The sequence below is a fragment of the Onychostruthus taczanowskii genome, unplaced genomic scaffold (assembly GCF_017590055.1).
Source record: "Onychostruthus taczanowskii isolate IOZ18803 unplaced genomic scaffold, ASM1759005v1 scaffold56, whole genome shotgun sequence".
NCBI lineage: Eukaryota > Metazoa > Chordata > Aves > Passeriformes > Passeridae > Onychostruthus > Onychostruthus taczanowskii.
Genome location: NW_024503235.1, coordinates 159,935 through 172,963, shown reverse-complemented (window position 1 = coordinate 172,963; position 13,029 = coordinate 159,935). Strand labels below are relative to the sequence as shown.

The 13,029-nt window shown below is 60.4% G+C and overlaps 2 protein-coding genes across 6 annotated transcripts in view; both read left to right on the top strand.

Annotated features, from left to right (window-relative positions):
* The window catches only part of PIGV (phosphatidylinositol glycan anchor biosynthesis class V), a 5,693-nt gene extending 3,882 nt beyond the window's left edge, over positions 1-1,811 (top strand). The window contains 2 exon segments of the mRNA XM_041417719.1: positions 1-833; positions 920-1,811. The exon segment at positions 1-833 is cut by the window's left edge and continues 36 nt beyond it. Of these exon segments, the coding sequence (XP_041273653.1) occupies positions 1-833; positions 920-1,216 (1,130 nt within the window). The 3' untranslated portion in view covers positions 1,217-1,811.
* A 114-nt stretch (positions 1,812-1,925) lies between these two features.
* ZDHHC18 (zinc finger DHHC-type palmitoyltransferase 18) lies at positions 1,926-12,604 on the top strand. Of its 5 annotated transcripts, XM_041417721.1 has the most exons (10): positions 1,926-2,041; positions 3,987-4,147; positions 5,573-5,722; positions 6,403-6,540; positions 6,890-6,938; positions 7,255-7,357; positions 8,626-8,735; positions 9,205-9,304; positions 11,096-11,187; positions 12,033-12,604. In XM_041417721.1, exons 1-9 carry the CDS (start codon positions 1,962-1,964, stop codon positions 11,135-11,137), a joined length of 933 nt encoding a protein of 310 aa, XP_041273655.1. In that variant the 5' UTR covers positions 1,926-1,961; the 3' UTR covers positions 11,138-11,187; positions 12,033-12,604. The 5 variants fall into 5 exon arrangements, with proteins under 5 accessions (XP_041273655.1, XP_041273657.1, XP_041273656.1 ...); XM_041417723.1 differs by lacking the exon at positions 6,403-6,540; XM_041417722.1 differs by lacking the exons at positions 11,096-11,187; positions 12,033-12,604 and having other exon boundaries at positions 9,205-10,941.
* The last annotated feature ends 425 nt before the right edge of the window (positions 12,605-13,029 follow it).

Here is a 13,029-nt window from a genome sequence, read left to right as displayed (position 1 = left end):
CGGCGCTGCTGGCGCTGGGCCGGGCCGTGCTGCGCCGGCCCCGCCAGGCCTTCGTGGCCGCGCTGCTCTTCTCCGTCAGCCCGGCCGGCGTGTTCATGGCCGCGGCCTACTCGGAGAGCGCCTTCGCCCTGCTGGCCTTCGGCGCCATGTGGCAGCTGGAGGAGGGGCACGGCTGGCTCAGCGGGCTGCTCTTCGGCCTGGCGGCCGGGGCGCGGGCCAACGGGCTGCTCAACGCCGGCTTCTTCCTCTACTCGCGCGGCAGGCGCTTGGCGCTGCGGCTGCGGGGCACAGCGGCGGCCCCGAGCCAGCCGCCCTGGCCGTGGAAGCCAGTCCTCGGCCTGGTGTCGTCGGCAGTGCTGGCGTGTGCCGCGGTTTCCCTGCCTTTCGCCGCGTTTCAGTACTACGCCTACGTGAGGTTCTGCGAGCCTGGCCCGGGCCAGAGCGTCCCCGAGGCGCTGCTGCAGCTGGCACGGGACAAGGGCTATCGGGTGGCAGGCGTGGGTGCAGCCAAACCCCCTTGGTGCTCCCAGCGCTTCCCTCTGGTCTATGCCTACGTCCAAGACACTTACTGGAACGTGGGCTTTCTGAGGTACTTTGAGCTCAGGCAGATCCCAAATTTCCTGCTGGCTCTGCCCGTCACCCTTCTGGGCTCATGGGCTGCCTGGACCTACGTCAGCACAAACCCCCGGCACTGCCTGACTCTGGGTCTACAGAGGAGCAAGGGTGAAGAGAGGGGAAAGGCAGAAGATGGATTCTGTGGCCCCGCTGCCTTCGTGTACGTGGTCCACAGCACGGCCCTGCTGCTGTTCGGGTTCTTCTGCATGCACGTGCAGGTGGGACAGGGGGGATTCTGTGGGGCTGGGGCGGTGGCAGCACAGCAGTTTGGGTGATTTCTCCTCTGCCTGTTGTCTGTCTCCAGGTGCTGACCCGGTTCCTGGGCTCCTCCTCTCCCATCCTGTACTGGTTCCCAGCTCACCTGCTTCAGGAACACGAACCTTTACTCTGGAGCACAGGGACTGACAATCCAACCTCTGGGGAGCCTGTCCCGGGTAAATCTCACAGTTCCTGTGGGAAGAGGACCTCGGACAACCCCGTTGTGAGGCTGCTGCTGAACTGGCGATCGATTACCCCCCTCAGCAAGAGCATCCTGGGCTTCTTCCTGGGCTACTGGCTGCTGGGGCTGATCCTGCACTGCAACTTCTTCCCGTGGACGTAGCGGGCTGCGCTGGCACGGGCCAGCAGCGGGGCAGGAGCTCTGCTCAGAGCTGAAGCTCGCCGCTCTGGAAGCCTGAGGTGGCTGTGATGACGCCGGCGATGCAGTTACAAAGGTGTTACTCCTCCGTTGCTGTTACAAAGGTGTTACTCCTCCGTTGCCATGTCCAGGGCGGGCTGTTCTCTGAGGTGTGATGCTGCAGCATCCCGCCCCGCTCAGCTGGCATTGCTGACGGCCGAAATTCCCATCACCTGCCTGGAATGGGGAATGCAGCTGGGCTCCTGCATCCCCTGGGGGAGATTACGGCACGCACGGATTTGTGGCAGGATGCTGTGGTGGATTTGGGGGTCCCTGGGATGTGCTGTGGGCAGGGAGGGTCCAGCTGCCCTGAGCCGTTCCGACTGTTCCGGTTCCTTTTCCACGGTCCCCGTTCCAGGTTCCGAGCCAGGCTGGGCAGGGGGCACGGCGTGGGCACATGCACGACCCTAATAAACACGTGAAAGTTACCGGAGAGGCGGCTCAGCCCGTTCCGCCGGGCCGGGCCGGGCTCGGGGCAGGGTCGGAGTGGGACTCACGGGTTCCGGGATCGGGGCAGGGTCGGAGTGGGACTCACGGGTTCCGGGGTCGGTGCCGGGACGGGCCCGCTGCGCTCCCGGTGGCGGCGGGGCCGGCAGGAGGCGCTGTGCGGCGGGGCGGGGCCAGGCGCGGGTTCCCGGGCCGCAACCGCTTCTACTGCGGCGGCCGCCTCATGCTAGCGCGGCACAGCGGCGTCTTCGCCCTCACGCTCGGCCTCATCCTGGCCACCAGCGGCCTCTTCTTCGCCTTCGAGTGAGTCTGGGCCGGCGGGCTCGGGGCCCCGAGCCGTGCGGGCTCCGTGCCTCGGGGCCTCCCCTCGGGGCTGCTTGTCTCCCCCGCTTACGGCCTGCCCTTGGGGCAGCCGGGGTTGGCTGGCATCCCGCGCTGGGAGGGACGTGGGCTGGGAGTCACCTCCCCCGTGGGATCCCCGCTGTCCCTGCTCCCCGCTGCCCCCCGAGCCCTTTCTGGGTGCAGCCCCCAGACCCCCTGTGCAGGCAGTCAGTGCCCCCTCACCTGTGCCCAGGTGTGTTTATGGGGGGCAGGGGTCGTTCTGCGCTCTGTTTGCTCAGTCTGGCCCCACGAAGGGGTTTAACGTCCCCCTAGCGTGCCCCCCTGGCCTCTAAATACAGCCCCCAGGTCTCTCCTTTTGCTCCCAAGAAGAGAGTTGGCCCAAATTTGCACCCAGAAACCCCCCAAGGCTCGTGGGCTTTGTCCACCACTGGGATCTAGGAGCAGTGTTTCTTCTAAACGGTGAAACCCTTGGGGGTCCCACCTCGAGGGTCTGCACTGGAGCTCGGCCCCCGCTGTGCAGCAGAGTCTGGGGAATTGGGAGCTGCATGTCCCCAGTCTTTTCCTTTGGAAGCTGCTCCAGGGAAGCTCCCTGCTCCTGCCGCCTGAGGGAGGGGAGAGCCAGGAGCATCCCGGGGTGTCCTGTGCTGCCCTGGGGAAGGAGCACCCTGGTTCCTGACACCTGGAGGGTTCTGTGTCCTGCCTCCCTCTCTGTCCCGGGAGGGATGGGAGCCGCTTTTCCCTGGAGCGGGGACCCACGCCTGCCTTTGGATCACGGCGTTATCCCTGCGAGTCTCGGGGAAAAGCTGCCCGAGCCTGCTGGTGGGGAGATGAAAGTGCTTGATCGGATTAGAGGTTCTGAGAAGTCAGATGAGCTGAAAGGGACAGGCAGCTGCGGGAGGCAGGCACGGCGTCCCGATGGAAAAACCCCTTTCTCAGCATCCTCCGTGCCCTGGCAGCTCTCTGCCAGGTCGGGGGCAGCTCAGCTCAGCACAGTGCCGGCTTTGTGTGGCCAGGCAGAGCACACGGGACATCTGCTCTGCCTCCCTTCTTGCCGAGTCACTCTCTCGTGCTTGAAGATGCCCTGGGGCTCTCCCCAAGTTGTTATTTTAGCAGGATGCCTCTGTTGCACAGGCTCCAGTTTGCCGGGTGTACAGCAAATACATCTTGTCTGTGTCTGTATTTCGTGGTTTCTGTGGGAAGACCTGGCACAGGGTGCCCAGAGCAGCTGGATCTGCCCCATCCCTGGAATGTCCAAGGCCAGGCTGGACAGGGCTCGGAGCAGCCTGGGACAGTGGAAGGTGTCCCTGCCATGGCAGGGGTGGGATGGGATGATCTTTAAGGTGCAAACCAAACCATTTGGGGATTCCATGATTTCTGTGATTTCTTGTTCCCTAGTGGGAACAAGAGTGGGCTCTGGAGGTTCTCTCAGGAAAGGGGTGACAACCAGCTCACAATTCTCCTTTCCCAGACCTTTCTGTCAATGACTGAGGGGCTCAGGCTTGGACTGAAGGGGTTTTGTTGCTTGGTGGGTGCTTTGTTCTGGACAGCTGAGCTGGGGAGGTGAAACAAAAGTTGCTTAATCCTCTCAGAGTGCTGCAGTGCCTGAGCACTGCCTGCAGCCCTGAGGGCTGGGGCAGCCCATGCTGTGCTGGCTCTGGGTGCTGATCCCCTGTGCAGGAGGGACGGTGGCTCTGTGTGTGCAGGGCTGTGTCCTCTGCTGTCCTCAGCTGCTGCCTGTGAGCTGCCCTGCTGTGGGGTGTGATCACAGCAGTCCCATCTCTGCAGGAGCAGCCCCGGCTCGGCTGCTGAGCCCATTACCCCGTGGCAGGTCGTGGTGTGATGTCCCAGCTGGCAGCAGGTCTGTGCAATGATTGATAACAATTCCATTTTATTTATCTTTCAACAGCTGCCCCTTCCTTGCCAGCCACCTGACCCTGGCCATCCCCATCATCGCTGCCGTCCTCTTCTTCTTTGTCATCAGCTGCCTGCTCCAGACCAGCTTCAGAGACCCAGGAATCCTGCCCAGAGCCACCCCCAGCGAGGCTGCAGACCTGGAGAAGCGAATTGGTGAGAGCTCTGGTCCCTCTCCTGGGAGGGAGGGGGACCAGAGCTCTGTGTTTTAGCTCTGTGTGTGTCTGTGCACCTTCCAGGCTCAATGAGGCCTCTTCTTTGGGTCTTGGCTCCTTTAGCTTTGTCCAGGGGGGGAGGAAAAATCCAGGGTGTCAGATTGTGAGGCTTGAGAGTGTTTAGCAGTCATGATGAGAGGTGCAACAAGCTCCTCTGGCACAGCAGGCAGTGCCTCAGAGAGGATCTGCAGAGCAGCTCAGGTGCTTTTTGCTCCTGTTCAGTCCCAGCGCTTTCCCAGGCAGCAGAGTTGAAGGATAATTAATGCTTTTTGGTATTGCCATTGAGCCTGCTGTGCTGCAAGGTGTTCTTTAGAGTGGGCTGATGTTTGTCCTCTTCTAAAAACTGCTCTGTCACGCTGGTTTGGGGACAGCCAAGGAGGTGTTTGCATCCAGGAGCCAAGGACCTCGTTGATGTGACAGGTTGGAGAAAATGCTTCAGCAAAGCTGATGTGAGACAGCTTGAATTTGTCCTGCTGAAGACAGATGCAAGGCAGTAATTCTACATCTGCCTTTAAAAATGGTTTTTAAATATCCCCAGAGTGTTGATCCGTGTTTCTATTTATAAGGGCCTAAAGCAGTAATCTGGCTGCAGATGCTGCCTGATGTGCCAGCTGTTACTGCTAATATAATCCACTTATTATCCTCTTAACATGCTCACTGTAGCATCACTATTTTCAAAGAATTCCTCACCGTTGGAAAGGTACTTTTTTGGAAGTGACTAAAAGGAATAAACCCCAAAATTGCAAACATGATACTGGGGGTTTCCAGCTATTGCTGTGTACAGGAACAGTCTCCAGCCCCCAGGGAATAATGGAGTGCCAGCACACACTTGCAGTGCCCCTAAAAATCCTCAGTTTAAACCTGGAGGAGGAAGAATCCTCTTGTGCTACGAACACAAACATGTCAAATTCCAGGGAATCTACTGGAGCACTTGAGACCTGCTGCTGTCCTTCCCCACGGGGATGGAGGCGAGTCCCTGCGGGCTGGGAGTGCTGCAGCTGTGGGGTGGCAGTGGCAGGGATGCTCCTGTGGCAGAGCCACACGTGCCTTCACAGCCAGGCTGCCTGCTGTGACCCGCTGGACTCTCAGAGATGAGCTGGCGTTCCTGGGCTGCTGCTTCACACTCACTGCTTGTGAATTATTGACACCCCACAGTTACACTCACTGCTTCCTCTTGGCATCCCAGCAGCATCACCCCTGAACAAAGAGAGGCCATAAATAACGTGAGGGGCTGGCTGGAGCTCTCGGCTGCCCACCCTGCTACAAATCCTGCCTGGTGTTCTGTTAAAGCCCGGAGCGCGTGTGCCTGCCCCTGCCGCAGCTGGGGGTGGCACGGGGGTGTGAGTGTCCCTCCTTGTCCCTGCAGACAGCATGGGCAGCTCCACGTACCGTCCCCCAGCCCGCACCATGGAGGTGGTGATCAACAAGTACGTGGTGAAGCTCAAGTACTGCTACACCTGCAAGATGTTCCGGCCGCCGCGCACCTCGCACTGCAGCGTCTGCGACAACTGCGTGGGTGAGCGGGGCTGGGGGGAGGCTGGGCAAGAACCAGGGTGTCCTCAGCTGGGAGGGACCCACAGGCATCTCTGATCCAGCCCCTGCCCTGCACAGACCCCCCAGCAATCCCACCTGGGCACCCTGGCAGTGCTGTCCAAACTCTCTTGGAGCTCTCAGCCTCGGGGCCGGGAGCATTCCCTGGGGAGCCTGGGCAGTGCCAGCACCCTCTGGGGGAAGAATCTTGTCTCAATATCTAGCCTGGCCTGCACTGACACAGCTCCAGCCATTCCCTCAGGTTCTGTCACTGATCCTGTCACTTGTGTTCCTGGACAGATTGCTTTTTGCTTCTCCTGAAGGATTATAAAACAGGATACTGCATGGTCTGTCTCCTTTGCATTTAAATTGAAAGCAGCACTAGAGCAGTGTCTCAGGGCAAGGAGCAGCACATCCAAGAACTCCATGGCTCTGTTTTCCCTGGTTTTTGGGAGGAGGGTTCTGTAAAATGCAGTGCAGGCCTCCACAAACACAAGGTTTGCTGCAGGCTCCTCACTGTGTGTGGCCAGGCACCATGGAAACTGCTGCAGAGAGGTTCTGCCCCCGGGGCACGGGGGGAAGATGGGTTTGGGGGGCTGAGCAGAGTCTGCTCCATGCTGGGTGTGAGGTGGCAGCAGCCCTCCTCACCTGGAGCCTTTGTTGCAGAGAGATTCGATCACCACTGCCCCTGGGTGGGCAACTGCGTGGGCAAGCGCAACTACCGCTACTTCTACGCCTTCATCCTGTCCCTGTCCTTCCTCACCGCCTTCATCTTCGCCTGCGTCGTCACCCACCTCACCCTGCGTGAGTCCTGCCGGGGGGCAGTGCTGCTCCCGTGGCACCCAGCAGGGGAGGCTCTGCGGGGTCTCAGCAGCCCAGGGCTCTGCCTGCACCTCGCTGCACAGGGGCTTTGGGGGCTGGGGGTGGGGTTTGCTTCCCCAGAGCAGGTGAGCTGCTGGTGCTTGCACCTTACCCTGGCAGGGAAGGGGACTTTCTCACCAGCCCCAGGTCTCCTGGAGCGCTGCACTGACATTGCTGCAGCATCCCAGACTCAGGCAGACAGACAGATCCACGCGGCCCACGGGGGTGGAGTTCTGGCTGGAGGGGCAGGCTGCCTGCTGGGATGCCATTGCTTGTTCTGTTTGCTTTGCAGGCTCTCAGAGGGATGGGTTCCTGGCCACTCTGAAGACAACCCCTGCGAGATATCCTTCTGCTGGCAGCAGCTGCTCAGGGTGCCCAGCACTGCCAGTCACTCACAGAGAGGGGCCAGGAGCTCTTTGCAGGTCACCCTGGTGTCCCTTCCCCAAATTTAATTTAGTCCCCTGGCTACCTGGGACTGAGGGTGGGTTGTTTCCCAGTTTTAGGTGGAAAGGGAAGAGCTGGAGCAGGCTGTGCCTTGGTGGATCCCTGCAAACCAGCTGGGGGAATGGGAAGCTTGCCCAAACCTCCCCATACACTCCTCTGCCTCTCCTCGTGGGATGATTTTGTTCCCTGAGACTTCCTTGACTTCTGTTTCACTGTGCTGGAGCTGGTGATTTGTTTTTTCTCAGTCTGGTCCATTTTGGGCCTCTCAGGTTTTCACACTTACTTAGTCGCCTCCAACCTGACGACGAACGAAGATGTAAGTACCTGGATGCTTGTCCTGCTGCCAGGCTGCCCACAGCCCCTCCTGGGCAGTTTTCAGGGCATTCTTGGCTGCCTCAGTGCAGTTTCACTCTGTGATAACCCAGTGCAGAGCACACAGCCTGTGCCCACGGCTGCACTTTCAGGTGGCTGAGTTAGAACCATCACGTGTGGGTTTTTTCCAGTCTGTTTGTGGCCTCGCTTAAAATTAGGAGTTGTGAGATTAAAAAAGGAAGGCTGGCCCAGGGGAGCATTTGGGTGTGAGCTTGGTGATCTGAATTCGGCATCCTGTGTAACCATGGGTTTCCTCTGGGACCCTGGGCCAGTCCCTTTGTGTCTGGCAGTTCCTCATCTCTAATTAGCAAACAATGTGCAGACATCTGATGAGATTTACCTTCAAATGTGGGGTGTGCACAGGCTCCAAGGACCAAATGAGTGCCCTGAGTGGGGCAGATTGCATGGAAAAGCAAGATCTGTCTGATCCTCAGAATCAAAATTCACCCTTCTGGCCAGAAGTACCTGTAATCCTTGCTGGGAGCTTCCAGCACTGCAGAAAGTGTGTTTGCATCCCTTTTGGTTTTGCTTTTTCCCTTTTCCCCTCCACCTTACACTCAGAGGTGTGGCAGAACTGCTCAGGGCTGTGTGAGTGAAGCTCACAGTTTGTACCCCAGCCCTGGGAGCACCAGTGGCTCCAGCCTCGTGCTGCAGCTGGGGAGAGGAAGTTGAACAAGAGGAGGAAATGTGCTGGGGAAGGTGCTGGTGCTGGCTCCGTGCAGCCTGAGGCAGCTGTGGCAGCTGCCCAGCCCCTGTGCCACAGCCAGTTTCGGGGCAGAGCTGGAGCAGGAGCCCTGGGCTGGGAATCCCCTCGCTGTTTGTGCAGCCTGAGGGACCAGGGGCCCTGCTCTGATGGGTGCCAGACAGACAGAGAGACCACGAGGGCAGCAGGAGGACAGGGTGCTGTGGCACGTGGTGACAGTGGTGACAGCAGTGACAGTGACATTGCTGTGCAGCACGGGGAGGGCACAGCCTGGGAGCTCTGCAGCTGCAGGGCTGCACCTCAGCAGCCTCAGTGCCTGCAGGTGTCCTCCCCCTGCTCTGGGACAAACCTGGGAGCTCTGCAGCTGCAGGGCTGCACCTCAGCAGCCTCAGTGGTGCAGGTGTCCTCCCCCTGCTGTGGGACAAACTTTCCACCCCTGCAAGGGTCCACTGTTGTGTCACTGTCTGCTCTCCATCCTGCCCCTCCTAATCTCTGTCCATCCCTTTCAGATCAAAGGGTCCTGGTCAAACAAGAGGGGCTCAGAGTTTGCCAATCCCTACAGCCATAAAAGCATCCTCACAAACTGCTGTGCAGTGCTGTGTGGACCATTCCATCCCAGGTAAGAGCCCGTGGCCTGCAGGCACTGGGAGCTGCCTCCTGCTGTGGGAGAGGAGCCTTGGCAAAGACAGATCTGTCACAGGCCAGGGCAGCACAAACCTGCTCTGATGGGGGGAGGAAATTCCCACTCTGCAGAGAAAGGCTCCTGGGAGGGGTCTGTGGCTCCTGGGAGAGGTCTGTGGCTCCTGGGAGGGGGTCTGTGGCTCATGGGAGGGGGTCTGTGGCTCCTGGGAGGGGTCTGTGGCTCCTGGGAGGGGTCTGTGGCTCCTGGGAGGGGGTCTGTGCCTCATGGAAGGGGGCTGTGGCTCTTGGGAGGGGTCTGTGGCTCATGTGCTGGGCAGAACCCTGTGCTCCAGCATCCTGCCTGTGCTGTGCTCTGCAGCTCCTGGGAGAGGAGCCTGCCCTGTGGCCTGTGAGCTCCCAGCTTCAGTCTTTGTTCCCTGAACTGCTCTTCCCTTCCTGTTTTCCAGCTTGATAGACAGAAGAGGATTTATCCAGCCAGACATGGGGACCCCGTCCAGTCCCAAGAGTGAAATCCCTTCCCTTGGAGCCAAAACTGACAGCAGCATGGTAGGAGGCATTCCCTAGCAGTGCTGTGATGCTCCCAGTGCCTGCTGTGCCTGCACTTGCTCCAGCCTGTACCTTCCCTGTCACAGCCCTGGCTCAGGTGGGACAGCCCTGAGCTGCCAAAGGCTCGAGCCATGCGTTGCCTTCTTTTTTTTTTACATTTATTTATTACTTTTTGTTTATTTGTTTCACTGTGCTGTGACCTGTCAGGGGTGTTGCCTGACAGAGCCCAACAGCTTGTGGGACCCTTGGACTCGTGCTGGAAACAGGGGGTCCCCAGGAGTCCCCAGACCCCTGAGCTCCAGGGCATTGCTGTGATTCCTGCTGGGAATGAGAGGGGCCAAGGCTGGGAGCTGGGCACTGGCAGATGATTCCCAGCTGGGGCTGGGCTGGAGGAGGTGTCACCTCCCTGGTGCCCCTGTTAGCTCCATCAGCACACCCTGCTCCCCTGGCCCACCTGGCAGGGCTCTTGTGGCTCTCAGGCTGCAGCAGCTTCCCCTCTCCAGAAGCTGCTGGGCCTTGGTGAGCTGGGCTGTTCAGCTGGGAGGACTCTGGCTCCCAGCACACCTGGGGGCCAGTGGGGATGTCCTGGGTGATCCCTGCTGATCCTCTTTCCTGGCTGGGGCTGTGTTTTGGCCCTGCCAGTTGGTCAGACACGTTTTGCAGCAAGGACACAAGTCAGGGGACACTCATCCAGCAGGGAAGAAGAAACACTCTGTGCTCTGTGACTCTCAGAGATGCAGGTCACAAGGCTGCAGGGGTCAGGTTTGGGATGCTGGAGCTTCCCGGGATTGTGTCCTGTCTGTGGGAGACCAAAAGGCAGCAGAAGAGTGTGTGAACTCCTGAGGGTCACACCGTTCCCCGCTGGGGGTTCACAGGGAAGCAGTGAGGGGTGCTGGTCTCTGATGAGCTCGTGGTGTGCTCTTGGTTTGGGTTTCTGAGCAGCAGAGTGTCCCCAGGGCTGTCCCCAGGGCTGTCCCCAGGGCTGTCCCCAGTGCCCTGGAGCCATTCCAGCTGCTCATCCACGAGCATCCCTCTGCACCCAGGCAGCCAGCTCCGTGTCCCTGGGGCGAAGGCAGAGTCACAAACCTTGTAGCAATACTTGAATCGTGTTCTTCAAAGCTGCTGGATATTTTTGCACAATTTGTAGGACTTTTTTCTACGTAGAACATTTTCTGTCCTGTGCAGGGAGCACTGTGCACGTTGGCACCAGGGCAGAGGCTCACAGTGCCGAGCTGCCTGTCAGGTTTCCTTGGATCAGACAGACCAGTTTCAACCTGGGGCAGGGGCAGCACATTTTGGGGGGCAGCCCAGCCCCCCTGAGCTCACCAGCATCGTGCTTTGTACTCTGCAAGTGCCTGTGCCAGGGGGATGGAGAGGAGCAGTGAGGAGGGGGTTACCAGGGGCCAGACTCCTTCCTGTTTTTATTTAAACCAGTTTCCTTTGTTACTCAATAAAATTCTATTTTGAAAGAGTTAACTGCTTGGATGATTCTTTTCCTCCTTGAGGACAGAAGGGGGCAGGTGTGTCCCAGGGTTTGGCATCTCCCAGGTGCCAGCTGGGCTCTGTCAGGCTCAGGCCTCACCTGGAAACTCCTGGAAGCTCCAGCTGGGAGGGATGAGCAGCAGCTGACGCTGCTGTGACTCCTGCTGGAGTGAATGGAATTTGCTGTCCCACGTTTGGCAGGGGCTCATCCCTTCCCCTGTTGTCACCTCAGTGTCCCTTCCCCATCTGTGCCAGCCCCTGTGGCCCCGTGGCAGGCGTGAGGTGCATAACCTCTGGTGTCTCCCCCAGGAGGATGCCTGCCAGGACTTTGCCATTTCCTGCACAGCCTGACGGGACTTGCCCCTCCTCGGACGTTTGCCCTGGTTTCTGAGGGTTGGCTGGTAAGAAAGTGCTTCCTTCTCCCTTCACCTCTGCAGCCACCCATCTCTGCACTGCATGGCAGCTCTGGCTCAGAGCCCATCACCCCAGCTCTGCTGGATCCCCCTGCCCATCCATCCCACCAGCATCCCTCTGGCACGGGGGCATGGTGCCAGGGCTCTGGGGCTGAGGGGGCACCTGAAGGCTTTGCCAGAAGAGGAAGGTTTGGTTTTCCTGGCTTTGTGCTGGGCTGGAGCCACCCAGTCTGCATGGGGACATTGTGGGACACGAGTGACCAGGGTGGCAGGGGACTCTGCAGCCTGGGCCTGGCTGGAGCCCAGCCTGTGGCTGTGTGAGAGAACCCCAGCCAGGGAAGGTTTGCTGTTTGGGGGGAGCCGTGGCCCCTGGGGCAGGTGTGGTCCCCCATCCTGACCTTGCTGTGGCCCCCCATCCTGACCCTTCTGTGGCCCCCCATCCTGACCCTGCCATGGCCCCCCATCCTGACCCTGCTGTGGCCCCCCATCCTGACCTTGCTGTGGCCCCCCATCCTGACCCTGCTGTGGCCCCCCATCCTGACCCTGCTGTGGTTCAGGGGACCCCTCTGGCCCCTCTGCCCGTTCTCCTCCCTGCAACACCCGCTTCCTGCTCCTGTGAGCAGGGTAAGTTCCTTCGGGGCACCTTGGGATGGGATGTGTCCCCTGAGGGCCTGTCCCCTCCCCGCAGCCCCCCGGGAGCTCCTGAGCCTCGGGGCAGGGACGGAGCCCCCTCCTCCCTCTGCCCACCCTGCTCCCGCAGCTCCTCTGTTTCTGGCACTAACTCTCCTTTTATCTTCCTCCCCTCTGCTCTCCCTCGCTCCGGGCGGATCCAGCGCCGCAGCAGCCGGAGCCTCTCGTGGGGCAGCCACGGGCAAGAGCCCACAGCCACGACCACCTCGAGTGCCTCTGCTCGCCTGCCTGCCTCCCTCCCTCCCCCGAGCAGGGAGCTCAGAGCCATACAGCCCCCAACAAGGAGGGATAAATAACCGCGGCCACGTCCCATCCCCGCCGTGCCCCGCCGCCGGGGGCTCCCCGGGGGCACTCGGGGACGGCGTCCTCCCGTCCATCCCCGGTGCTGGAATGTCGTGGTTGGCGTCCCAACGGGATTTTGGAAGGAGCAGGATCTCTCCAGAGCCAAGCCAGGGGCACCAGCCCCAAACCCTCCCGTGTCCGTGTGCCAGAGGACTTTCCCGATGGGAATTTGTACCTGGTCATTCATCCCTGCAGCCCCTGCAGGCCAGCTCCCCCTGCCAGCCTCATCCCAGCACGGCTCTGGCTTTAGGGGAAGGGCTCCAGCACCTCGAGCAGCCTCGCTGGGCTGAGAGCCGAGTGGAGCAGCCAGGCCTGTCCCGGCCCTGTAGGATTCACCGTCTGTTTACGCCTTTTACTTTTGTAACAAAATGAAAGTTTCTCCTATTTAGTGTACTCTGGTGTCTGGCTCTGCTCCGCGGGTGGAGGGGAACGGCTCCTGCCTGGGCAGGCCCGAGCAGCGCCGAGGGAAGCCACCGAGGGCTGGCATGCTGTGCCATCAGCCGTGGGGATGGGAGCCAGGAGCTTCCCGAGCTGGGCTGTGGCACAGTCCGGGGCCGGTCTCAGCCATCCAAGCTCTGCACCCTCCTGCAGGCTGGGAAGGAGCAATGGGCAGCGCCCGCAGGACCCGGGGCACTGGGAGCACCCCTTGGAAAAACGCGTTGTCCGCTGGTGTTTTGGGAGCTGGCAGCGTCGCCACAGCCAGGGGGAGCAGCAGGGCCGGGCAGGGTGGCTAGACGGGCTCTGAGCATCGCTCCAGTGCCCTGGGAACAGCCACGAGCATCCTCTGCCTCTGCCAGC

What these genes read in the sequence shown, in the direction of transcription:
- ZDHHC18 (XM_041417721.1), top strand. Translation starts at nt 1,962, where the DNA reads ATGCTAGCGCGGCACAGCGGCGTCTTCGCCCTCACGCTCGGCCTCATC. An exon ending in CTGAAGACAACCCCTGCGAG is followed by an intron (nt 6,939 to 7,254) that starts ATATCCTTCTGC and finishes CTTCTGTTTCAC; the next exon opens with TGTGCTGGAGCTGGTGATTT. An exon ending in ACCTGACGACGAACGAAGAT is followed by an intron (nt 7,358 to 8,625) that starts GTAAGTACCTGG and finishes CATCCCTTTCAG; the next exon opens with ATCAAAGGGTCCTGGTCAAA.